The sequence below is a fragment of the Sapajus apella genome, unplaced genomic scaffold (assembly GCF_009761245.1).
Source record: "Sapajus apella isolate SASKATOON/1434 unplaced genomic scaffold, GSC_monkey_1.0 scaffold16, whole genome shotgun sequence".
Lineage (NCBI taxonomy): Eukaryota > Metazoa > Chordata > Mammalia > Primates > Cebidae > Sapajus > Sapajus apella.
The window spans coordinates 9,860,426-9,887,258 of record NW_022436956.1 but is presented as its reverse complement, the minus strand read 5'-3'; the positions used below and the strand labels follow the sequence as shown (position 1 = coordinate 9,887,258).

The 26,833-nt window shown below is 44.0% G+C and overlaps 1 protein-coding gene across 4 annotated transcripts in view; it reads right to left on the bottom strand.

Annotated features, from left to right (window-relative positions):
- Positions 1-815: 815 nt before the first annotated feature.
- Positions 816-26,833, bottom strand: part of FEZ1 (fasciculation and elongation protein zeta 1) — a 50,026-nt gene continuing 24,008 nt past the window's right edge. For 3 of the 4 annotated variants that reach the window (XM_032285045.1, XM_032285046.1, XM_032285047.1), the window contains exons 4-10: positions 17,908-17,994; positions 14,897-15,065; positions 10,309-10,580; positions 8,540-8,620; positions 6,765-6,840; positions 3,508-3,573; positions 816-1,177 (exon numbers count right to left, since the gene is read on the bottom strand). In XM_032285045.1, the coding sequence (XP_032140936.1) occupies positions 1,161-1,177; positions 3,508-3,573; positions 6,765-6,840; positions 8,540-8,620; positions 10,309-10,580; positions 14,897-15,065; positions 17,908-17,994 (768 nt within the window). In that variant the 3' untranslated portion in view covers positions 816-1,160. The remainder of the gene's footprint in view (positions 1,178-3,507; positions 3,574-6,764; positions 6,841-8,539; positions 8,621-10,308; positions 10,581-14,896; positions 15,066-17,907; positions 17,995-26,833) is intronic. The other variant, XM_032285048.1, reaches the window with a different exon arrangement.

The following is a 26,833-nucleotide window of genomic DNA, read 5'->3' as shown; positions in this document are numbered from 1 at the left end:
GATGAAGCCAGCGCAGGCCACAGCAAGTGCCCAGTACAAGTTTTTTGTTCTCAGAGGAGGATATGGGAATTGGCAGGCTTCATGTCTTTCAAGCCAGAAGGTGGAAGCCAACAGAATTCAGATTGTGTGAGATTGGGCCAGCATCCAGGACACAAGGACGGCCTTCGCCTGCTGGTTGGTCAAGGCTGGCAGCTGCCTGCCGTCAATGCTGGAGAAAGTGCAAGGAGTCAGAGCTGTTGTTCATGGAGGGCCGCAGGAAGGGCCAAGGAGGGCACTGCAAAGTCAAAGGACACTGTTGCCAGGGGTCGTTGGGGACAAACCGGGAGTAGTGGCCCGGTCAAAAGCAGGAAACAAGTTGCAGTCCCCCACACTGGGAAAGCTCAGCAGAGCTGACTCCCTGCAGGCCCTGAGCCTCCAGGTCCCCGTGGAGGGCCAGGGAAGTGTCTCCAGGGCCAGCCTAGCCATCCCACCTGGAGGCCTACAGCTGTGTGGCTGCTCCGTGAGGCCCACTTTCTATCTGCTAAGTGCACACTCTCACCCTGGTCTCACACCCCCTCTGACCAGCTCCTTTCTGCAGCCCCTGGTGCAGCTCCCTTGAATGTGGCTGAGTAGCAAAAACTGAGGTCGTGGAGGGTCTCCTTCTGCCTATACCATACGCGGTGCCACTGCATCCCATGAGCCCACCACGACCCACAACAGGGCATGCGCCCAGTCCCTAGACACAGCGCTGGCTGCCACAGGCCACAGGCTGGCATGTGAACACCAAGTGTCTGCAGCAGAGAGCTAATGGACACCACACTCCAAAGCACATGAAGGATATTAATTAAATGAAAGTTTTATTTCAAAATTAGTCTTAGAGTATAAGCTGTTTTTGTGGGCTGGAGCCAGACTACATAATGAGCGGTGGAACTGGCTGCCTTTCCCTCTCCTGACACCGGCAAGGAGGAGGCACCATCACCGGCCCTGCCCCATCATGCATCCAATGATTACTAGCACTAGAAGCCAACGGCAAAGGACCCCGCGCGCTTGCTCATGTTTAATCCAGGTTAAGCTATACACGTTTAAATACACGTCGGAGGTTACGTGGTGTCATGCAGTCCCTGTGATGGAATGACTCTTGCTCAGTGACCTCCTGCAGCAAGCTGCTCCAAAGGGCAAGGTTAGGTAGGGCAGAGCACTGGAACGAGAAGAGAGAAGGGGAGAGGGGTCAGAACACCGTTGCAGGTCGGGACTCCCAGCCCAGGATAGCACTAGCTTAGAGCAGTCATGCAAGCTCCTGAGTGGTGGACGGCCTCTCTTAGAGCCTAGAACAAAGGAGAGACAATGGCAAGGGGTTGATGGGTATAATGACTAAGCGAGTAGTCTCCAGGGCCTGAGTTCAAATCCTGGATCCGGCCATTACTAACTACATGACCTTAGGAAAATTAACTTCATCTTTCCATGCTTGTTTCTTCATCAGTACAATAGAACGTACCTGCGCCTACCCCACAGGATTGTTGAGAGGCATGTGGAAAGTGCTTAGTAAATATTGATTACTTGTATAAATTCATCGGCATTTCAGTGGATCAAGAGGGGTAAAGTCTAGCCCTCAGACTACCAAATTTATATAATCCATTTCTATCATCCTCCTTTGAGAACCTCCTTTGAGAAATATGCTGCTCTTTTAAAATCTTTGAGTCACAAATCCTTTTTATGTTTTTTGTTTTTTTGAGACAGGGACTTGCTGTGTCACCCAGGCTGGAGTGCACTGGTGTGATCACAGCCCACCGCGGTCTCAGCCTCCTGGGTTCAAGTGATCCTCCCACCTCAGCCTCCTGAGTAGTTGGGACTATAGTCGCACACCACCACACCTGGCTGACTTTTTTGTTTTTTAATTGAGACAAGGTCTCACCACATTGCCCAGGCTGAACAAGTTCTTTTCAATGTTTAACTTCCTCCTGCTGAAATTTAAGACTAGTCCTTCCGATCCTTACAGAAACAATATAGCTCAGGGTTTCTTATCTATAGGTCTCAAAAATATGGTCCCTCTGCAACTGTACATAGTTTTGTGTGCATGCAGGGCAAAACTAATGAAATAATGGATCTAGACAATGAGCAATCCTCAATGGCTATTAACATCACAAAAGGAAAGACAATCAGACGATATATGTCACCCCATGGAAGTCTGAAAACCTATAACCACCTATAATATAGTGCTTATCAAAAAATCTGAAGCTGAATCTGATCAGGCCTCTAGTTCTATCAGTTCACAGGCAACAAAGAAGACAGGACAACCTATTAAATTATACCATGGGGATGAAATTAGCAAAAATCCACAAGGAGGAAATTCTATGGCACAAACAATCTAATTTTTTCCAACAAATGCATTTTAAGAAATGGAAGAGAGAAAGGAAAGGGAAACCTATATGTATCAAAGAGATGTAAAAAACATTATTTCTAATTGCAACATATGGATTTTCTTTGGCCCCTGATTCAAACAAATAAGCTGAAAAATATTTTATGGGAAAAACAGGGAAATCTGAATACTGATTGCATAGTCAGTACTAAGAAACTCTTGGCTGGGTGCAGTGGTTCATGCCTGTAATTCCAGCACTTTGGGAGGCCGAGGCTGGCGAATCACCTGAGGTCAGGAGCTCGAGACCAGCCTGCCAAACATGGTGAAATCCCGTCTCTACTGAAAGTCCAAAAATTAGCCAGGCATGGCGGTGGGCACCTGTAATCCCACCTCCTTAGGAGGTTGAGGCAGGAGAACTGCTTGAACCTGGGAGACAAAAGTTGCAGTGAGCCAAGATCATGCCATTGCACTCCAGCCTAGGTGACAGAGCAAAACCCTGTCTCAAAAAAAAATAAAAAATAGAAACTCTTAATTTTTTTGTTGTGAAATGGAATTGTGATTATGTTTTCCTCAAGAGTTCTTATGTTTTAGAAATGCATACTGAAATAGTTAATGAATGAAAATGTATGACAGAGATTTGCTTCAAAATAACAGGGGAGGGGAGAAGTTGGGTAGAAGCATCCATGAAATAAGTCTGGCCGGGACTTAGTAACTGTTGATGCCAGATAATCAGTACCTGAGAGTGTATTACACCATTCCCTCTACTCTTGGATGTGCCACCGGTTTTCATAATAAAAGGTTAAAAAGTTATGAAAAGATGTAGTTAATCATGCCTCCAGTTTCAAGTGCTTGAAAAGTATTAAATTATCATCAGGCTTTGTTTTCCCCAACTAAAACTAAGTAGCCCAAACTCCACAGAATTTTCACAAAAAGTCCTTTGTTGGTTTGCTGCTCCATGGAAAGTCACTCTGGTGACTGGGGGTGATGGAATTTCCTCCTGCAGCCTCATGGCAACACCCAAAGGCAAAACCTATTACTGCAAAGCCTCACTATTGTCCCTGATTTCCCTGGCCCCTGTCTGGTCTGGTCTGGTGTGGAAGCTAGGAAGCTTCCCTAACTAGAGCAGGAGCCCCGGAGTACCCTTTCTGCTCCAGGAGAAGGGCTGCTCTTACCTTTTAAAATGTAGTCCGTTAGCAAAGTAGGCACCTTCTCATTATCCTCCTTCATGGCAAAGAGAACTAGGAAAGGAGAGAGAGAGGAGCTAAGATACCATCTGGTCATGAGGCTCACTTCTAGGGCCACATGACCCACCAGCCCAGAGTGAGAGAGGGAACCAGGCATGTGATTCAAGGGAACCAGATATTTACTGATTATTGAGCAAAAGCCTAGAAGCTTCTGTCAAGGGTTAGCATTTCGGGGGCAATGACTAAAAAACTACCTACTGGTTACTATGTTCGCTACCTGGATGACAGGTTTAGGTTCAGTCATGTCTCAGACCTCGAGTCCAGGAGTTCGAGACCAGCCTAGGCAACATGGCAGAACCTCATTTCTAATAATAATAAAAAAAAATAGCTGGACATGGTGGCACAGTGGCACATACCTGTAGTCCCAACTATTTGAGAGGCATCATGTAATATACCCTGTAGCAAACCTGCATATGCACCCCCTTATTCTAAAATAAAAGTTAAACTAAATAAATAAATAAGAGAGTTAGCATTCAACATGGTGATGGAGGAGAACACAGCAAAAGAACCACAGTGTTTGCCTCTAGGTAGCAGACCTATTGGTGACTTTCCTCTTGTTTTCTTTTTGAGACAGGATCTCGCCCTGTCACTCAGGACTGAAGTGCAGTGGCATGTTCTCAGCTCACTACAGCCTCCATTGATTACCGTGCCTAGTTTCAAGGCAGGGTAATGAAACTTGAATGCAAGAATTAGGAGTGAGTGCGGAAGAAAGCCCAACGGTGTCATGAGTCAGTGGCCAGGTCCTGAAAGAGACTTAACCTGAGACCATTGAGGGGCTGGTTTGTTTCTGTTTTATTTCTTCTGTATCTTTAGACATGTATTCATCTCAGCTTAGCAGGATTCTGGTAGGGGTAGGTCCTGGTTTCTCCTGTTTTTTTCTTTCTTTATTTCTTTCTTTTTTTTTTTTTTTTTTGAGACAGAGTTTCACTCTTGTCGCCCAGGCTGGAGTGCAACGGTGTGATCTCGGCCCACTGCAACCTCTGCCTCCCAGGTTCAAGCGATCCTCCTGCCTCAGACTCCTGAGTAGCTGGGATTACAGAAACCCGTCACCACGCCCGGCTAATTTTTTGTATTTTCAGTAGAGATGGGATTCACCATGTTGGCCAGGCTGGTCTCGAACTCCTGACCTCAGGCGATCCACCCACCTCAGCTTCCCAAAGTGCTGGGATTACAGGCGTGAGCAACTGCACCCAGCCTGTTTTATTTTTTCTGCATTTTTAGACATGCTTTCATTTCAACTTAGTTGTCTAGAATACTCTGCAACTGATCATAAGCAGACTAAATGCCATGCCACAAAGAGCACGTAAAAATGCAATAATTGCACTTGCCAATACGTATCTAAATTAATCTCCAAAATCTAAAATTTACAAGGATTGTCTAGTCACAGGAGCTGGTCTTTGGCCTATGTACTTAGTTCAAAGAGTAGGAGAGAGAAGAGACATTGTTCACAAATTCACACGAGGATCTGCCAAACAGAGACTTCAGAACCTACAGGAGAATTGGTATTCAGAAAAGGTGGCAGTTTTTCTTCTAAAAGAAATAAAATGTTGGAACATAGTATATCCACATGATAGAAGAGACAGCCATAAAAAGGACATTAATAAAATGTTAACTAATTGTGAGTAAAATCATGATACAAAATTTTATAGCCAGTATGATCTCACTATAATAGAAAAGATATAAAATATTATGGCTGAAAAACACCAAAATAGTAACCATAGTGGGCAAGGAGTTATTTATTTTTCTTTGTTTGCTTTTCCATATTTCCAAAGTAGTCTAAATGATGGGTACACTCTAGCTATAATTTTTTAAAGGAACTTGAAAAATGTAAACAAAACCACTCAGAATTAATTAAAATGAAAGGATTTCACACTGAATTCCTGAACAGGTATCTGCAAAAAATTAATAGCTATTTCTTTTTTTGAGCTATGATAGAATACTTCTATCAACCTTCATAATTTGTCCAAATTACTTTCCAAATGTTACTTGTGGGAAAACGAAATACTTATAAATGTCAGTTCATCTCTATTTTCTCCCTCAAAAAAAAAAAAATCTTAGTGCCCATTTATGCAAATAAAGGAGTTTATAATGAGTTAAGAACAAGTCACTGTTCGAATTTAAAATTGCTGATTCTCAAGGGCACAGTGTCTACTGATGTAGGCAGGATTTCTGTTTGCCAGAACCTCCTGCTTTAATTCTCCAAATTGATTAAAAAAAAAAAACCGAAACGTTTGATCACCTTCAGTACCAGGGCTCAGCAGGCATCCATCCTGCTCAGCTGAACAGAAGCTCAACTTCCCTTCCCCTGGGGAATCCAGTAGCCCTGAACTGGCCTACTCCCTCCTGAGGAGGCTGCAGTGGGCGGGGCCTCCTTGGCTGTCACTCTCTGCAGAGCGCGGTTGCCCATTGCCTGAGAAATGGAATTTCCCTCGTGATCTTCTGGGCTTGTCACCACATCTCAGCCTAGGACTTTTCTCTTCCTAAGAGGGCCAAATTGACATGATGGCTAATGCCATGTGCCCCCAGCCCTTTGGGGGTCATACTGTTTGATGTATATAAACAGTTATTATCTACAAAATGTTCTTTATTACATACACTCTTCCCTCGAAACTCAAAATGTTTATTAATATTTGACAATAGAACCAAAGTGGAGGAGAGGAGGCAGTCACTTCCTGGAAGGAAAGCTAGACTGTATTTTTTCCAGTCAGACTTACCCCACCCAACAAGAAACCTCGCTTCTCATTGAAAATGCAGCCAGACCCACAGACTGGACACCCTGCTTCAAGGGGCACAAGTGCCTACCAGGCAACCTCAATTTGTAGGGAGAGAGAAAACAAGGAGGCAGAGGATGCCAAGCCTTGAGAACTGCAGGGGGTGGGGGCAAAAAAGTCCCCTGCACCAGCACCCCCCACCCAACACCCCAACCTCTTCCACCAGCTCATTTCTTTTTCCCAGCAGGTCTCTTCCCTTACAGGAACCAGGGGAAAGAAAAGTCAGCTCTGGTTATCACTGCAGAGTGTTTTAATTTTACACTGTGCAGGAGGATGTGACGCAGTCACTTGGAGTTTATTTTGGCCCATCTAAACCTGCCTTGAGGAGTCCCGGCCTGCAGCACCGGAGGTACAACACAGGCAGGAAGGGAGAAAAAGGAGCTGCTGATCTGGCTGAGAACAAGAGGAACTCACTGTTTGTCAGCATCTGCAGGTCTTCCACCGATGGAGGAGAGGCTTTCTTCTCGTAAGGAATGACTGTGTTCAGATACTGCAAGACAACAGCAGGCAGGGGACTTAAGACAGAAGACAAGCTTCCTCTGGGTTGAGATTTAGCCTTTCTCTAAGACACACACTGCAAATCTGACCTTCTCTGAAACACTCATGGTCACTGGCGCATCACTGCTTCAGAACTTCTTCCCCATCTTTAGAGGATGTCTCTTTAAAAGTAAGACTTTCCCACATTTAGCCAGGGAAATTCTCCATCCCAACTTCTAGATTCTTCCTACACTACAAACTTTTCTGTTATTTAGGAATCCTAGGGAGCTTTTTCACCTTCAGACTGAGAGCAGAGAATATCTCCAAGGGGATTATATTTTCTTATTCTTTGCAGGGCAATTTGAGAAGGAATTATTTCTCTTTTGTCAAAAAAGATAGGCAAGAGAACCTCAACCCCGCCCAGGGTCTCCGAGGTCAGATTTGCTCCCTCTGCTGGGTATCAGGTGCTCCTACAACAAAACCAGCGTCGGCCTATGGGCTGTCAAAGGAGCTCCAAGAAGCCCGAGGTGGTGAGTGCCAGAGCTCTAGACAAAAGCAAAGAAGCTCACTTTTTATTTATTTATTTTTTTTTGAGATGAAGTCTTGCTCTGTCACCAGGCTGGAGTAAAGTGTCATGACTTCAGCTCACCCCAATCTCCACCTCCTGCCTCAGCCTCCCGAGTAGCTGGGATTACAGGCACCTGCCACCATGCCTGGCTAGTTTTTGTATTTTTAGTAGAGACAGGGTTTCATCATGTTGGGCAGGCTGGTCTTGAACTCCTGACCTCAGGTGATCCACCCGCCTCCGCCTCCCAAGTGCTGGGATGACAGGTGTGACCCACTGCACCCGGCCAGAAGTTCACATTTTAGTCTCGGCTCTGCCACTGGCAGTGTGTGTGGCTTTGGAAAAAACACTGGCAGTGTGTGTGGCCTTGGATCTCGGGGTCATAGTTCTCACTGCCATAAAACAAGAGAACTGGGTTAGATGCTGCTAAAATCTCTTTCCCTGCTGCAGTTCTAGAATTCTAGCACTTAGAATTCAGCTACAAATATGTTTAAAACATATATACTTTCATGCGCACTTATTCCATCATCTCAGACTTGTCTGTTCACATGACAGCCATGTCTATTAGATTATACACTCCATGAAGGCAGGGATCAGGACTCTTCACCTTTGCACCTGAGGGCCTAACAACAGAGCTTAGCACATAACAGGCATTTGATAAAAGTTGTGAATGCTGTCTTAATAACCGGAAATGCAAGCTACTTCACAGCGAAATTACGGAGCCAACAAAAAGCTGCAGCATGGGTGACAACCAGAGCTGGCTGCTGCAGAGGCTGTCTTAGTGGGAATGTTTCAGCTGGTGATCCAGTGTGCTGGGAAGCTAATTAAACTCTAGGACAGGATCTATCATCAAATGGGCTCCCTTTTAATACATTTCATCTTTAAAACAACTTAATTCATGGACCTACAAGCAGTGTTGAGTTGTAAGTCTTGTCTATGCCCTGGAACGCCAGAGCTCAAAAAAAAGATGCACCTTTTAAAAAGATATTATCTGTTCCTCCTTAAGAGGAGAAGAGAGTGTTAGGATCCCTACCCTCTTAAATAAAGGCTGGGATAATTCTGGTGAGTCGCTGTCCCCTTGCGTTGTTGGGGAGGCCGAGCTGCAGGAGTCTAGGAAGAAAGCTGGGAGCAGGGAGACTGCTCGTACCTGTTTGTCAGTTCCTGAGGAGCCAAAGGTCTGGCGGATGCCACTCTGCAGAATGTTGGAGATGCCTTCCATGCTGAAGCGCTGAGGGGAAGAGAGACACTCAAGAAGGGCAAGTGCTTCCCGCTCCATCATCACCAGACCCAGGGACCGCTCAGCTACCAGGCTGTCCCAGACAACACCCCAGGGTTCTGTGACTAGACAGTAAGTGTAAGAATGTTGGCATACAGAGACAGGCTAGAATTGAAGCCTGAACTTTGCAAGAAGAAATAGAGTCTCAAAAACTCTTATTTTAGTAAGTCCCTCAGGCCTACCCTCTGCATCCCCCAGTTTTCCTCCTTTTATCCTCTATCATGCAAATAGAAAACTAAAGCAGTTCAGTCAAACTCAGATGAACCACGATGCAAAGATCTTACAGGAAAATAAAATGTTCAGCTATCAGGAAAGTCTGTCTTAAAGCAACTGTCCTGATCTGGGAAGTTTTTTTCAAAATGTACATGTGGTGGCCTAATGCCATAGGTCTATGAGAGAACCTAGGGAAAGGCATTTTGAAAAAGCTCCTTAGAGAATTGCCTGAACCCGGGAGGCGGAGGTTGCGGTGAGCCGAGATCACGCCATTGCACTCCAGCCTGGGTAACAAGAGCGAAACTCCGTCTCAAAAAAAAGAAAAAAAGAAAAAGCTCCTTAGATAATTCTACTGAGCTCCCCTGATTAAGAACCACAGGTGGCTGGGCGCGGTGGCTCACACCTGTAATCCCAGTACTTTGGGAGGCCAAGGTGGGTGGATCACAAGGTCAGAAGTTTGAGACCAGCCTGACCAACATGATGAAACCCGTTCTCTACTAAAAATACAAAAATTAGCTGGGCATGGTGGTAGGCGCCTGTAATCCCAGCTACTCAGGAGGCTGAGGCAGGAGAATTGCTTGAACCTGGGAAGTGGAGGTTGCAGTGAGCCGAGATAGTGCCACTGCACTCCAGCCTGAACAACAGAGCAAGATTCCACCTCAAAAAAAAAAAAAAGAAAAAAAAAGAACCATGGGTTTGGAGCTGCGACCAGGTGTGGTGGCTCATGCCTTTAATCCCAACACTTTAGGAGGCCAAGATGGGCAAATCAGCTGAGGTCAGGAGTTCAAGACCAGCCTGGCCAACATGGTGAAACCCCATCTCTACTAAAAATATAAAAATTCTCTGGGTGTGGTAGCATGAACCTGTAGTCCCAGCTACTATGGAGGCTGAAACAAGAGAATTGATTGAATCCAGGAGGCGGAGGCTGCAGTGAGCTGAGGTTGCGCCATTGCATTCCAGCCTTGGCAAAAAAGCGAGACTCTGTCTCAAGAAAAAAAAAACAATAAGGTGTCTGATCATTTTCAATCACTGAAACACCCTAGCACACCCTAAAGAGACCAGTCAGAACTAGAACCTGGGACATGAGGAGGGATTTGGATCCAGAGTCCTGAGGCCCATCTCAGGACTCCCAACACAAAATGCCCTCAGCCCACTGCCTCTAAGTTCTTGCCTACAGAAAACACATGCCAAATTCAATTATTTCCCAATGTTTGCACACTGACTCCCCGGGTTACACGTGAGCCCTTTGGAGGAGTGGAGGAGACAGGTGATATCGTCCCCCTTTCTAACCCCCTGTTTGTCACAGTGTGCTGCTCACCACCACTGCTCAGTAAACGTGGTTGAGTCCCCTGCAGGGTTGGTAGGGCACTGAAACAGACAGGGCTCGAGCTTGGAGGCACCCAGTCTTCCGCTTGTTGTTCACATACCTTGAGAGGCATCTGGTTTCCCTTCTCCATCCGGCTGCTCTGCAGGCTCAGCCCTTTCTCTTTCCGCCTCTTTTTCATCAGTTCTCGTTGCTCCTTCTGCTTGTTCTGAACCTCAATGAGCACCGTGATAAAGGAGTTCTTCACTTCCTTCTCAAACTCCAGCTCGTCCCGACGAGCCAGCTGCTGCACCAGCTCCTCCGAGAAGTCTCGGATGGCACCCTCCACCTGGTCCAGCAGCTCGGTTAGCTCAGGCCCAGACATGTGCCTCAGACCTGCAGGGGAAGACCGACCTGCAGATAACACCTGCATCCACACCAGAGCACGCTGGAGAGGCTCCTGGGGCCACCACCACTCGAGATGGGACTGCCCTGCAGAGGAGACCCCTTCCAACTCCTCAAAGGTCCAAGAAAGACCTTCACAATTTAGGGGCATGCCGGGATGGGAGGGGCCTGTGTACTGACTGCAGAAGAGAACACCTCTCTCAGAAAACAAAGGAGGAAGAAGAAAGGGCCCACAAGGAAGTCGGTGGATTCTGTCCACCAAAAAAGGGATGGACAGACAGAATGTTTGTTCCCTCTGTTTTCCATCTGTCTCCATAAGATTCCTTGTGTGAAACGGGTCAAGAAATGAGGATGCAAAAGTGATGGGAGGGAGGTTTTTGTCATCCATCTGAAGAGCAATAGAGACATGGTGCTTATTCCCAAGAACTGATCAAGATACAGCTTATGGCACACACACAAAAAAAGCCAACCATCTGAGCCCTTCTTTACATCTCTGGTCACAGCGCAAGTATTCAAAAATATGTGAAACCTGGAAGATTGGCAGCATGCCTGAAAAAATAAAGCCTTGCCGGTCAGCATGCAGCAGTCGGCTTCTTTCAGAGAAAAGAAAAGGGAACCTGAGATTGTGGGAAACAGATAACTTTAACTTTTAAAAGTCCCCTAAGACTTCTTCATTTAAAATAGATTTGGGTATTTTATTCCAAATTTTTCTGTTTACATATTATACATCTTCATAGTTGAGATTATACTTGTATACAGGTCTAAACTATGCTTTAAAACTTTATACACTTTTGGCTGGGCACGGTGGCTCACGCCTGTAATCCCAGCACTTTCAGAGGCTAAGATAGGCGGATCACCTGAGGTCAGGATTCGAAACAAGCCTGACCAGCATGGTAAAACCCTGTCTCTACTAAAAATACAAAATTAGCCATGCGTGGTGATGCATGCCTATAATTCCAGCAATTCGGGACGCTGAGGCAGGAGAATCGCTTGAACCTGGGAGGCAGAGGTTGCAGTGAACCGAGATAGCACCATTGCACTCTAGCCTAGGCAACAGGAGAGAAACTGTCTTAAAATAAAATAAAATAAAAAATAAAACGTTATACATTTTAAGCATTTTCTGATTAAAAATTCTTTTAAACATTAAGAAAAAAATTTAGGCCAGCTGCAGTGGCTCACACCTGTAATCCCAGCACTGAGGCGGGTGGATCTCTTGAGGCCAGGAGTTCGAGACCAGCCTGGCCAACATGATGACACTCCATCTCTACTTAAAAAAAAAAAAGTGATAATCAATATTGAAAAATATAATACATTTGGGAAACAGCTTTTAAAATGTGTCTCCATCTAATGGTATCTTTTTGCAGGGGGTAAGGAAAAATTAATTGATTTATTTATTTTTTATTTTTAATTTTTGTGGGTGCATAGTGGGTGGATGTGTTTATGGGCACATGAGATGTTTTGATACAGACATGCAATGCATAATAATCACATCATGGAGAATGGGGTATCCACTCCCTCAGGCATGTATCCTTTGTGTTACAAACAATCCCGTTATACTCTTTTAGTTATTTTTAAATGTACAATGTCTAATAGTATCCTTCCCTTTCACCTCAGAATCCATTTTCCTCTTCCTCTTTGTTTCTGCTTCGCCTGGGTATTTGCTGACTTGGTTGGCAAATATTCTTATTCTGCTCTTTGGAGCTGTCCTCTCCCCCTTCTGTTTTTTTGCCATTTCACTCTGCATTTCAGCTGTTTTCACAAGTCTTTTGCTGAACACGTCTATGTTTGGGACCTTTGTGCGGCTGAGAAAGGCCTGACAGAAGCAGTCGGGAATGCAGAGAGGCAGCCAAGTCCAGTTCAGCACTGAGCAGACTCTGCGGCCACCTCCTGCCTGCCGCTGCTATTCAGAGCCAAAGTCTCACTCGCGGGACGAAGGACTTCAGATTTTTTTGACCACTTCTAGTCCGTGGTTGACCTTTGAACCCTGACCAACCCCCGCTTCTCTCTCCATTGTTTTTAAGTTCCCACCTCCCACGGGTGGATCTACGCCGGGGATGGGGCCTCTCCTGCAGCGCCAGCATCAATACCTACGGGCTGATGAATTTTTTTGCATTTGCTGTTATACTTTTTCATTTCATGCTTTATCCAGCCCTTTCTTGTGCACAATCATAATTACTATAAACCTGTGTCAGATAGTTAATATGATACACGGATTAAGAGGATGGCCCCTGGAGTTAACCTACCTGGCTTCAAATGTTGGCTTCACCCCTTATGACTTGAGCATGGTCTAAGGGCAAATACAAATTTTAAATGTAAGGCTTGATTCTTCTTGTTGAAAATAAGGGAAGAGACTTTTCCCCTCCCCCACCTCCCTTTTCTTTCAGAATTTCTTCTACCTGTCCTTTTCAATCTCTCAAAGATTTAGATTAAATCTTTAAAATAAAGGTATGTTACATTTATTTTAAATTATTGTCATGGTTAAATAAGCCTCTTGCCCTTCTTATAATTCAGGAGGGTTTCTTCAGAGGCCTGTGGGTCACTGCTTTGAAATATAAGCATCAGGCTGGGCTCAGTAGCTCACACTTATAATCCCAGTACTTTGGGAGGTCGAGGCAGGAGAATCACCAGGTCAAGAGTTCGAGACCAGCCTGGCCAACATGGTGAAACCCCATCTTTACTAAGAATACAAAAATTAGCTGGGCATAGTGGTGCATGCCTGTAATCCCAGCTACTCGGGAGGCTGAGACAGGAGAATTTCTTGAAACCAGGAGGCAAAGGTTGCAGTCAACTGAGATGGCACCCCACTGCACTCCAGCCAGAGCAACAGAACAAGGCTCTGTCTCAAAAAAAAAAAAAAAAGAAAAGAAAAGAAAGAAAGAAATATAATCATCAAAGAAGATAATGCCCAATCTTTCACTGTTCTGAGCAGAGGAGCCTAACTCTCTTCTGACTCCAAATTGCAAAACCTACTCAATGTAATGAGTTCCATTTATCCACTTAGCTACACAAGAATGAGACTGCTTTCCGTCTTTGTAGTCTCTTTAGAGAGTTGTCTGTGATGCGGCTCCCATCTGGTTTAATGCTCATTCAATAATAAGACAGTTTTCTAGGCCCGGCATGGTGGTTCACGCCTGTAATCCCAGCGCTTCGGGAAGCAGAGGCGGGTGGATCATCTGAGGTCAGGAGTTTGAGACCAATGTGGCCAACATAGAGAAACCCTGTCTCTATTAAAAATACCAAAAATTAGCTGGGAGTGGTGCCATGTGCCTGTATTCCCAGCTACTCAGGAGGCTGAGGCAGGAGAATCGCATGAACCCAGGAGGCAGAGGCTGCAGTGAGCCAAGATCAAGCCACTGCACTCCAGCCTGGGCAACAGAGCAAGACTCTGTCTCTAAAAAATAAAAATAAATAAAAATAGTAATAAAACAGTTTTTTTTTTCCTCATCTATCTTTGTGGAGAGGTTTTCTGAACAGCAAGGAGATCTCATTTCTAATATTTCCCTAACAGTGGCCTTGAACAAGCCACGTAACCTCTGAAAGACTCAGTTAGCTTGATCTTAATGGGGCTAGTGTGAAGATGAAATGAGATTAGCTATAGAAAGCCTTAGAATAAGGCCAGGTGCAGTAGCTCACACTTGTAATCCCAGCACTTTGGGAGGCTAAGGTAGGGAGATCATTTGAGGCCAGGAGTTCAAGACCAGCCTGGCCAACATTGTGAAACCTCATCTCTACTAAAAATACAAAAATTAGCAGGGCATGGTGCCATGTGCCTGTAGTCCAAGCTACTCAGGAGTCAGGCTTGAGAATCACTTCTCAACCTGGGAGGTGGAGGTTGCAGTGAGCCAAGACCATGCCACTACACTCCAGCCTTGGCAACAGAAAGAGGCTGTCTTAAAGAAAAAAAAAAAAAAAACAGTCTTAGAATAAGGTCTGGCACATAGAAAGCACTTTAAAAATATGAGCTGTTATTATTACCTTTTTTTTCATTGATTTTATGGTAGCATCATTCATTGCTTTTACATAGTAGTTCAGATTTCTTCTACTTATTCTGCCTTAGTCTTGTTCTTTGGTTAGTTTTAACATTTAAATTTTGCTTGACTACCTTATTTTTTTCTCAAAAATGCAAACTTCTCCAAGTAGAAAGATAAGATGCCAAGTAAGAAAGGTAATGCTGACTGCCTAGATATGCAAGGCTCTGCTCTGGGGCAGTGATCAGGGTTCTATTAGCCAAGTAGAAGCACACAGCCCAGAACCTGGCCCAGAGCGGGTGCTTCCTCGTCCGCCAGCCCAGCGCCCAGGGCCCTCACCTTCATAGGACCAGTTGTTGTTGAAGGTCTGTGTCAAGGCCTGCATCTCCTGCAGGAGGACCGAGTCTGCCTGGGAGGAGGTTTCTCCCCCATCCTCTTCTTCCAGAACCTCTTCTTCTTCCTCAGGGTCTGGGGAGTTCTGCATCATTTCCTCAATCTCCTCAATTACCTGACGAAGGTACACAAGAGAGTGCTAACTCTGTTCTCTGCTAGAGGGGCATTCTGGCTTGAATTTTGATCAGTTAAGGATATTTCTAATTAGCTATTTGAAAATTTCTAAAGCAATATTGCTTTTAAATAAATACTGAATAATAGAAATAGTTCTAACTAAAGACTTGCTTATACCCTTTCTTTAATGTAAAGCACTCTTTAATGTAAAACCTCTTCCAAGAGCTCCATTTAGATAAATGATTGATTGGAAATAAACTATTCTTTCAGGAAGCAAGGCAGAGCTGCCTGGAAGGGAACATTTACTTCAATTTGCTGAGCTCTTTATTTCTAAGTGGGAAAATATTTTATTCACTCAACTTTAACACAAAACCCAGTCCATTAATTGTCCTAATACATATGACTGGAAAAAACAGCATGCTCCCAGAACAACACAAAATGGGGAGGAAAACAGCTATTTCTCCAGAATTCACCTAGACAGGAACCGAAGCTGCGCAGCATCAAGTGAAAATAGAGATAATAAAATAATAGAAGGATAGGTGGAGTCTAGAAAGCAGCAAATAGGTAAGAACCCCAGCTCTAATCTAGACCATAGACAGGAGCCAGCTCCCAAAAGTGGAGGGAAAATTAGATATCTGCCAAAAGGAATAAAAGTGAATTACTAGCTGGGCATGGTGGCTGATGCCTATAATCCCACCACTTTGGGAGGCCAAGGCAAGTGGATCACTTGAGCTCAGGAGTTCAAGATCAACCTGAGCAACATGGCGAGAACCCTGCTGGGCTCAGTCAAAAACTGGCCAGTCATGGTGATGTGTGTCTGTAGTCCCAGCTATCTGGGAGGCTGAGGTAGGAGGATGGCTTAAGCCCAGGAGGCGGAGGTTGCAGTGAGCTGAGATTGGGCCACTGGACTCCACCCTGAGCAACACAGACACAACCCCCCCCCCAAAAAAAAAAAAAAAAAAAAAAAAAAAGAAAAAAGGTGAATTACTTTGCACATTAATTATTTATAAATAAAGAAGATTGCTGCTGAAAGCAGGTCTTTAGATGAGTTTGATCACAACCTTAACCTTTGTCTGTCCTCTGTAGATGGACTAAATCCCCAAGGCTGGCACCGTAGTCTTTGAGGTGGGTTTTTACACAATGGGCTGGACCAAAGGTAAGGGGCTTCAGGGTCTCCTTCTTTAGAATAATTTCTGTTCTTATTCCCAAACCTTTTCATCTCTACTCACAAACTTAGGGGATACCTGGTCTTTGATTACTGGAAGTCATTTTACAGAATACAACCAAATGACACAAACCCCTGTGAGGATCTTATGGCTGAATTTCCCTTTCTCTAAGAGTAGTTATAATTGAGTTCACATCATTGAATTGTAGTTCCTTCTACCATTCATAAGAATAGCTATTAGCCCCTAGTTTTTACAATCTGGTTCTCTTCAGTCTCCTAATCCTCACCTGTTTCAATTCCCACCTTTTTTTTTAATCACAGATAGGAAAAAGCACTTCTGCTGCTAAAAAAGCACTTTCTGGCACTGAAGGCTCCCAGTGGAGCTTTGCAGAACGACTTTGTGGAAACTCGTGTAGCGTTTAGTGCAAAATAAGCACCCATAAAGATTTGTTGACTAAAACGCTGAATAAGGAATCCAGAAACACAACGTTATCCTCCCCAAGTAATAAATTATTAAAGCTATGATGATCTCAATTGAATGCGAAACACTCTATCTTTTTTCACAAAGTCAAAGTGGCTCTAAGACTCCTTTTCAAAGGCTCAAAATTTTGAGTGTTCTACGAAATGTAAGAAAATATTCATCACACAAAAGCCTCATCTGTCGCTTCTCTTTTTGGAAAAACAGGTATTTGGGACCCTTGTTTACACATCTTGACTCCAAGTTCAACGAATTACAATAAGAAGGTTTAGCAGCAATCAAAGCTACTAAACACTACGTCCATCTCTGGCTACTATCAGAGACTGACCCCAACAATCCCGAGTGTCAAGAATGATGTTCATGTTCACTGCAGGTGGGTAACCTGAGGCAGAAAGAGAAATGAAATCCCTTATCAAAAATAATCTGAGTTAGTTGGACAGGCACCATGGTTCGTGCCTATAATCCCACCATTTGGGAGGCCAAAGCAGGTAGATCACTTGAGTTCAGGAGTTTGAGGCCAGCCTGGGCAGCATGGTGAAACTTCATTTCTACTAAAAATACAAAAAATTAGCTGGGCACGGTGGTGCATGCCTGTAGTCCCAGCTACGTAGGGGCCTGAGGTAGGAGGAGCTTGAGCCAGGAAGGTTGAGGCTGCAGTGAGCCATGATTGTACCACTGCCCTCCAGCCTGGCTGACAGAATGAGAACCTGTCTCAAAATGGAAAAAAAAAAAAAAAAAAAGCCAGGCATGGTGGCTCACACCTGTAATCCCGGCACTTTGGGAGGCTGAGGCAGACGGATCACTTGAGATTAGGAGTTCAAGACCAGCCTGGCCAACATGGTGAAACCACATCTCTACCAAAAAAATTTTATTTTAAATTAGCCCGGCATGGTGGTGTGTGCCTGTAGTTTCAGCTACTTAGGAGGCTGAGGTATGAAAATCACTTGAAACCAGGAGGCGAAGGTCACGGTGAGCCAAGATCATGCCACTGCACTCCAGCTTGTGCAACAGAGCAAGACTCTGTCTCAAAAAACATATATAAAGAAAAAAAGAAAAATATATACTGTGAGTCATCGGCACAGGCAACACATGACCACATATCTTTCTTCTGCCTTAAATGGGTGTGGCAAGTATATTCTCCAAAACTTTTTCTCCATCGAAAGAATAAAAGCTTCCAATAACCTGGAGAGATGCTCATACCTGATCTGCTGTGAGCAGAGGCTCCTCGTTGATACCAGAATCATTTTCACTCTTCTCATTGAACTCTTCCTCTTCTTTCTCGTGGATCTGGAGAGGGAGAGGAGGAGGGGAGATGGAATTCTGGATGATGATCAGCAGAAGTGGGATTGCCTCAAGTCTCGAGAATGGATGATACTGACGGGGCGGCCACTCCAGCCAGCTGCTGTCTAAACAGTAGAGCTGAAGAGGTGTCCAGAGTTTCCTCCAATTCCAAACATATCCCTGCCCCATCACTGAATCCAGCATGCCAGGAATCCAGCACGCAGCACTGAATCCAGCTTGGTAGGAAAAGATAATAGGGGAGTGGCCAGGACCATTCTGACCCAAAGGGAAGAGCACCATTCTTTAACCCACAGACAGGTCATCCTGGGGTGAACAAAGGCACTTTCTTCTCCAGGTAAGTGACACTGCAACCTACTGCAGCAAAGGTGTCCCGATTTTGTTAAAGAGTTCCAACCTGGGGGTTTGTTTCCAGATTTTGTCTTACTAGGCTTTTTAAGAAATAGGTTGTTCTAGTTCAAATAATGATGACTTCCAGAATTTGATGAAATGTCATCCTGTTACTGGAATCCAGGCATGATGTCATAGCTGATGGTAGATGTAAGAAGTCTACATGGGACATGCCACTGAATAAACTGACCACATGAACTAAACAACAACAAAAATATGAAAGAGATTATTTCATTTGCCCTGTGTCTCTATAATTCCATAATCCCCAGTAAGATTCTGAAAATTCATAACCATCAAGATTCTAGATGTTTAAATCTAACAAGATAATCAAAACATATCTGGCTTAACTGACCATATCCCAAACTGTCATAGCCTGGCATTTACAGTCCAGTCCCACACAAAAATTGATCACTCAACACTTCACAAGCTGTATGTCTAGAAGTCTGATTTGAACATCATCCAAGGGGGAGGCAGGAGGTGTCTCTAGGAAATCTCTCTGCCGAGTCGCCTCTCATCCAGGAATGAATCCTCCTTTAGCTGGTACACTGATTGGCTCTTCCCTGGGGCTTGTATTCTGCCTCTTCTAATGGGAGACAGCCCAGCCCCCATCCAAGTAATCATAACAGAGGTAGTCTATCCTCAGAAACTCCTCCCATCTTCTGTGAGCTCTGCCTTGGCAGACACCCCTAACAGAGCACATCACCTTCTATCTCCATTTGCTTAAAACCAGGACTATGCCACTAAAAAAAATAAAATAAAATAAGGAAATATATCTTAAATGCCATCTGCACTCAACCTGGATACGGGGCAGGACATGAAGGTAATGGAATCATCTGAGGGACCTGTATGCCAGATGGTGACATCTATTTCTGCCGTCAAACCCATATGCTCCTGTCTCTGCCAAGTCCCCACCTGCGGTAGCCTCGTGGCTTCCACTGCTCCTCGCCAGGCAGAACAAAACTCCTGGAGCTACACTTTGTTCACAACTATGCTCATGTGGAAGAACTTTCTTCAGTCTTGCAGTAGAAGCTAGCCCAAAATTAGGAGAATGAAGATACATTTTTACCTCCAGACAAAAAGTAAGGGAGAAAAAGGAAGAAATTTATCAATATGTACCCAGCCCAAGTTAGTGTGAGCCCAAGTTAGGCTCATCTGGGAAACGGGGTTATTTTTTATAAGCATCCAACAGCAACTGTTAGTCTATAACCAGAATTTGGCAGGGGGTAGGGAGTGGTGGGCACTAAGTCTATAAAAAACGGAATGTTTACATTTTCTCAAATGTGGCTGATTTTCCCTGACTGTTAATATTGCTTCTTTCAACTATGCCATCTCCTCCGTCCCCGAGGTCCTCACTCCTTGGGGAGTTCCAGGAAGAAGGCAGGGAGGACGCTTCTAGGGATAGATCCTTCTGGCTGCTCAGATGCTAGCAAGCCTGGGCTGTAGCTCGAATGATGGACTAATAGAGCTTCTCTCCCCTCCCCTTCTCAGGCACAAAGCCTCCAGGTCTGAACTGTCAGGCTCGGGAAAACAGAGATGGGAAAATCAATTACAAGCTTCTGAAAGGTACTGTGAGTTCCCACTATTATGGGAAGCATACTCATCCCTTATTTTCTTATTTCTCAGAAGTCTGCCACTAAAAAATAAAATAAAAGGAGAGGCATACGCAAAATACTGCCAAGAAAACCCTGGCTCCTTCCTTCTATGTGCGGATTATCCCCTCTTCCTCGGGCTTCCTCACTTCCATCATGCCCCCAGCCTCTTCTCCTCCCTCTCCAGTGTTTGAGTCTGATCCTCTTGTCCTTCACACCTTCCCTAGGCCTGGTTCCCACATTTTCTGTCCATCCTGCCAGACTTTGCTCCAACAACATCCATCACTTCTCCATAAGCCGAGCCTCTTTACAGGCACTGTTTACAGACTCCTCCCTCCTGTCCTTGACCAGAACAGTATCTTGTGCAGAGGGTGGACAGCTAGCTGGAGGGAGAAAGAAAGGTTTTGAAAAATGACAGCTCTTATGCATATGAATACTCTTAATCCTAGCATAAGACATAGATATAGAATGTGGTAGAGAGTTCCTTTAGTCCCTTGTGTGGCAGTGGGGAAGCTCCATGTCAAAAACAACTTCAGGCCAGGTCGTTTGGGGCTGAGTTTCTTTGTCAGATAAAACTGCTAGTTGTTACTAGGTGTAGTGGTTCACGCCTATAATCCCAGCACTTTGGGAGGCCGAGATTAGAGGATCGTTTGAGTCCAGGAGTTCAGGATCAACCTGGGCAACATGGCGAGACTCCATCTCTACAAAAAATAGAAAAATTAGCCAGGCATGTTGGCACACCTGTAGTCCCAACTACTCAGGAGGCTGAGGTGGGAGGATCAAGTGAGCCATGGAGATGAAGGCTGCAGTGAGCCGTGATTGTGCCACTGCCCTCCAGCCTTCCCAGTGAAGTGAGATCCTGCCTAAAGAAACGAAAATAAAAAAACTTGGTAACTGTTTAGATACTAATGAACTATGCTCTTCCAAGAAAAGTCATTCTTCCAAATGACTTCTCAGAATTGAGAAGAGTGGGGCCCAGAAACGGGTCTGGCCATACCATTCAGCAAGCTGTTTCTTCCTCCTGCTTTTGGTAAGGCTGCATCTCTAGGACTATAACATGAAAGCTTAAAACCTGAAAAGAAATGCAGGGAACCTTCCCTGAGGCCTGTAACATTGCTAAATCTTGCTGCACAATAAGGTATTCAGAATGTTGATTAAAATTACGTGGAGTTCTTGATTCTAATAATGACTATGAACCAGTGTATTTTATTAAAGTGTTTCAAATGACCCCATTCATAGAAAAGGTAATTTTTACAGCATGTTTAGCCCTTTGCATAACATTTTACTCCCCTTGCCACCACTGTTTCACATGAGTGGTTGCCCCCCGCCAAAAATTAAGAGAACAAAGACTCATTTTTACCTTCAGACAAAAAGTAGAAAAAATAAATTCATCACAACTATGTCTCCTTTTTTTTAGGCACAGAGTCTCACTCTGTCACACAAGCTGGAGTGCAGTGGCACAATCACGGCTCACTGTAGCCTCCAACTCCTTGGCTCGAGTGATCCTCCTGCCTAAGCCTCCCAAGTAGCTGGGACTACAGGCAGGCACCACCACAACCTGGCCACATTTTTTTTGTTTGTTTGCTTTTAACTTTTTTAGAGATGGGGGTCTCACTGTGTTGCCCAGACTGGTCTCAAACTCCTGGCCTCAAGCAATTCTCCCGCCTCAGCCTCCCAAGTGCAACTACAGGTGTGCGCCACTATGCCTGGTAACTATGTCCCTTTTATGCTTGTGAATAATCAGGACACATCCACATGAATTAAGTCAATGGCTGTGCATTCCCACAGGGATATGCACCAGGGCATGCAGCCAACACATGTTTGTTGAAAGAATTAATGAACAATTGAAAAAGAGAGGACTGTGAGCTATCACCTTCTAGATTCATTCCACCTCCACAGGTGACTTAGCTATTCAGTCACCTGGAAAAGAAGAAGACATGACTGGGTACAGTGGCTCGTGCCTGTAATTCCAATACTTTGGGAGGCCAAGGTGGGAGGTCACTTGAGACCAGCCTGGGCAACATAGTGAAACTCTGTCTCTACAAAAAATGAACAAAATTAGCCAGGCATGGTGGTGCACACCTGTGGTCCCAGCTATGCAGGAGACTGACGTGGGAGGATCGTTTGAGCCAAGGAGGTGGAGGCTGCAGTGAGCCATGACTGTGCCACTGTACTCTAGCCTGGGTGACACAGTGAGACCCTGTCTCAAAAATATGAAAGACATAATTCACTGTCCTGGACTTTGAATTTCCTCTTATCCAGACAACCACTGTCTGCTATTAAATAAAGGCTATAAGGTAGAAGGAGACTGTGTTTTATATCACAGGAACAGAATAGACTGATTAACTGAAAGGCCCAATAAAAGTGGTAAAAATAATAATTTTTATTGTGAAAAAAATAAGACTCATACACACATATTAACTCAAGCAAATTATTTTGACCTAAAACTGTAACTGTACATTTGTTTATTCACCAAGTTCCTAGTGCAGGACCAAGCTTACAATGGGACTCCGAGTAGAGTTCCACAGTCTCTCTTTGCGTCATCCACATTACAGCATTTTTTTTTGAGACAGAGTCTCAGAATGTCACCCAGGCTGGAGTGCAGCTACATGATCAAAGCCCACTGCAGCCTCCACTTCCTGTGCTCGGGCAATTCTGCTACCTCAGCCTCCCAAGGTACACACCACCACTCACGGGAAACTTTTTCATTTTTTTGTGAAGAGTGACTCTCAGTACTCCCTCTTTACCTTTACCCGGGCTGGCTTCTAACTCTTGGGCTCAAGTAATCTTCCTCCTTCAGTCTCCCAAAGTGCTGTGATCACAGGAGTGAGCCACCATGCCCAGCCCGTAACATAATTTTAAAAATGATCTCCTGTTTCCATTTCTTTACAGTAGACGGTGGGTACACAGGAGATTGGGCACACATTTATCAGCCCTTCCTCCTCAAACCCTACTAAAATAAGAGTCAAGGGATCAAGAAAGAATATCCCAAAAGGGACAAAGTGAACGGGAGAAAAGACAACAGCAAGAGAAATGCCGGAGAACAGACGCTGGCCCCGCAGGCTTGGCAGGGTTAAACTTGGTGAGGGGAGGCTGCCCAAGGTAAAGGGGGTCACACTGCAGTCACTGAATAGCTTAGGAATTGCAGACCCTGAGGGGCAGCATGGTGGGGCTACATAAAGGAGGATTTTCCGGGATTCTTCATCAAGAATAGTGAGACCCAAGGGCCTTCTTCCTTCCCAGGTAGAAAGGCAACTGCCATCTTCTCAGTGTCAAAAGGACTGGAGACTTCACTCTGAGCAGGTTGAACTGGAGGCTCTGGACTCAGAGCACCAGGCCACCTGAAGTGAGGGTGAGGATTCTTACCAAAAACAGAGAGAGGACGCAAGACCCTACAGACCGACTCACCAGAGAGACCCCCGGCCTCCTTCCCTGATTAGGCTCCAAGATACTGGCAGCTGGTCTATTCTGCCCATCAAGCCATTGGAGGACACCTCTCTGCGGATACTCCAAGTCTACAAATACATGTCAACTGTCGAGATCTCCAAACAAGACACACAGGTCCTTACTGAGCACATGATCCAGCAGGAAACAAGCCTTCTAGGACCTCACTTTTTTTTCTTTTTTTTTTTTAAAGAGTTTCACTCTGTCACCTAGGCTGAAGGGCAGTGGGTAGATCTCAGCTTACTGCAACCTCCGCCTCCTGGGCTCTAGCAATCCTCCTACCTCAGTCTCCTAAATAGTAGGGACTACAGTCACGTGCCACCATGCCCAGCTAATTTTTGTATTTTTTGTAGAGATGGGAAACTTGCCATGTTTCCTAGACTGGTCTCGAACTCCTGAGCTCAAGCAATCCACCTGCCTCAGCCTCCTAAAGTGTTGATATTACAGGCATGAGCCACCACCAGCCACTTTTTTTTTTAATTAATATTTTTAGAGAGGGAGCTTGCTCTGTCCCCCAGGCTGGTGTGCAATGGTGTAATCATAGCTCATTGCAGCCTCAAACTCCTAAGCTCAAGCAATTCTCTAGCCTCAGCCTCTCATGTAGCTGGGACTACAGGTGCATGCCACCAAGCCCAGCTAATGTTTTCTTTTACTTTTTGTAGACATGGAGTCTCACTATGTTGGCCAGTCTGGTCTTGAAAATCCTGAGTGCGAACGAGCCTCCTGCCTCAGCCTCCCAAGTAGTTGGGACTACAAGTGCACTCTACCATTCCTGGCTACTTTTTGCATTTTTTTTTTTCTTTGGTAGAGTTGTAGAGATGGAGCTGGTCTCAAACTCCTGGGCTCAAGGGATCCTCCTGCCTTGTCCTCCCAAAGTGCTGGGATTATAGGTGAGCCACCATGCCTGGCCATAGTACCTCACTTTTAAATATGAAAAGATGCTCAAGAATTGCCAGACATTTAAGAATAATCCCCAACATGAAAGATCAAAATATATAGAGGAAGGAAATCAAAAGCAACAATGAAAGCAGAAGAAACCTCTTCTAAGAAACTGTTATTCCTGCCTTCAGAAGGATAAGAGAACACCTTGCTTCCTCAAAATGTGTCTTATTTATCAGAATTAATTTAAAACCTACAGAGATATACACTTACTAAGACCAGAAAAAAGAAAAAAAAACACAAATTTTGTAAAAACTGGAAAGGGCTCTTAGAAATTAAAGGTATGATAGAAAATCTAGACTTTTCCATAGAGCTTAAGGCTGAGAAAGTCCCCTGGAGAGTGAAACAAAATAAGCAGATAGCACATGGGAAGGGGAAATTATTCAGAAAATCAGCTTCAGAAGTCCAATACTTGAATGAAACAAATTCTAGAAGACAAAAACAGAAGAAATGGCCCCTTTCAGCCATGACAGAGTGACTGGTATTGTGCTTACCCCTCCTACCATAAACAACTACAAATCTGGACAAAATCTATGAGCCAATTGTTTTCAGGCACTGGACACAGGCAGTGCAAGGCTGTGATCCTTGAAAGAAGGAAAAACATGAAATAAATAAATAGCCAATGGAATCTGTCACCTGTGGCTCTACACTACAAGAAATGCTATAAAAAGTATTTTGGGTTGAAAGAAAATGATGGAAAATCAGAATCTTTGGGAAAAAATAAGGAACACCAGAAATGATAACTATGTAGGTAAATATTTTTAAAGTATATTTTTTTCTTCTCTTGATTTTCGTAAAAGACAACTAACTGTCTAAAGCAAAAATAATAACTTGTGTTGTGGAGTAAATAATGTAGACTGAAATAAAATATATGACAATTATAGCATAAAAGATGGAAGGAATAGAACTTACACTGTTCAAGTGTTTTACATTTTGTGTAAAGTGGCACAATATTAATTCTAAATGGACTTTGATAACTTAATGTATAGTGTAATCCCTAAGAAAGCACTAAAAAAAATACCATGAGGTTTAGATAGAAATCCAACAGAGACATAAGATGGAAGGCCAGAGACTATTTGATTAACCCAATAGAAGGCAAAAAAGGTGGAACAGAGGAACAATGAAACAACAAAACCAGATGGGACAATCAGAAATGAAGACAATATACCGCAACACAGACTGTCAATATTATGTCAAGTGTTCATGGACTACACACCATGCAAATAAACTAAACACAATAATCAAGAAGCACAAATTGTCAGACTGAATATAAAAGCAAGATCCAATATATGCTACCTGCAAAAACACTTTAATTAAAAAGACAGAAATAGGCGTAAACTAAAAGGATTCAGATAGACACGTGCGCGCACACACACACACACACAAACACACACCTTGCAAACAGTATGCATAAGAAAGCTTGAGTGGCTACATTTGTATCAGACAAAGTAGATTTAAGACAAGTATTATGGAGAAAGAAGGATATTTCAGAAGGGTCAGAGGGTCAATTCAGCAGGGAGATGTACTCAATAACAGAGCTTCGAAATATATAAAACAAAAATCAACAAAACTAAAGAAATAGAAAGAAATGCACAATACTGGTTGGAGATTTTAATAATCCTTTCTCATCAGTTGATAGAATAAACAGACAAAAAGTATCAGTTGGAACACAGAGGATTTCAACAATACTATCAACCAAGTTAACCTAGTTGACAATTACAGTACAACCAACAATTGCAGAATGTGCATCATTTTCAAAGGTACATATTACATTTGCTAAGATGTACCATACAGCAGACCCCATATCAATCTTAACATATTTTAAAAGATTTAAGTCATACAAAGTATGTTCTCTGACAAAATTAAATTAAAAATCAATTTTTTTATAACAAGATAGCTAAAAAACCTCCCAAGCACTTTGAAATTAAGTGGCAAACTTCCAAACAACCTATGAGTTAAAGAAGAAATTGCAAGAAAAAATTAGAAGCTGTTTTTTAATCGAATGATGATGAAAACATACCTGATCAAAATACGTAGAATTGAGCTAAAACAGTGCTTACAGGGAATTTTATAGCTTTAAGACTTTTTTTTTTTAAGTTTAAAAAATAATCAAATTTCCCACCATAAGAAGCTAAAAAAGGCCGGGCATGGTGTCTCCTGCCTGTAATCCCAGCACTTTGGGAGGCAAAGACAGTCGAATCACGAGGTCAGGAGTTTGAGACCAGCCTGACCAACATGGTGAAACCCTGTCTCTACTAAAAATACAAAAATTAGCTGGGCATGGTGGCACATGCCTGTAATCCCAGCTACTCGGGAGGCTGGGAAGGAAAATCGCTTGAACCCGAGAGGTGGAGGTTGCAGTGAGCCAAGAAGGCGCCATTGCACTCCGGCCAGGGGAAGAGAGTGAGACTTCAAATCAAAAAAAAAAAAAAAGAAGAAGATAAAAAAATGAAGGGCAAATTAAA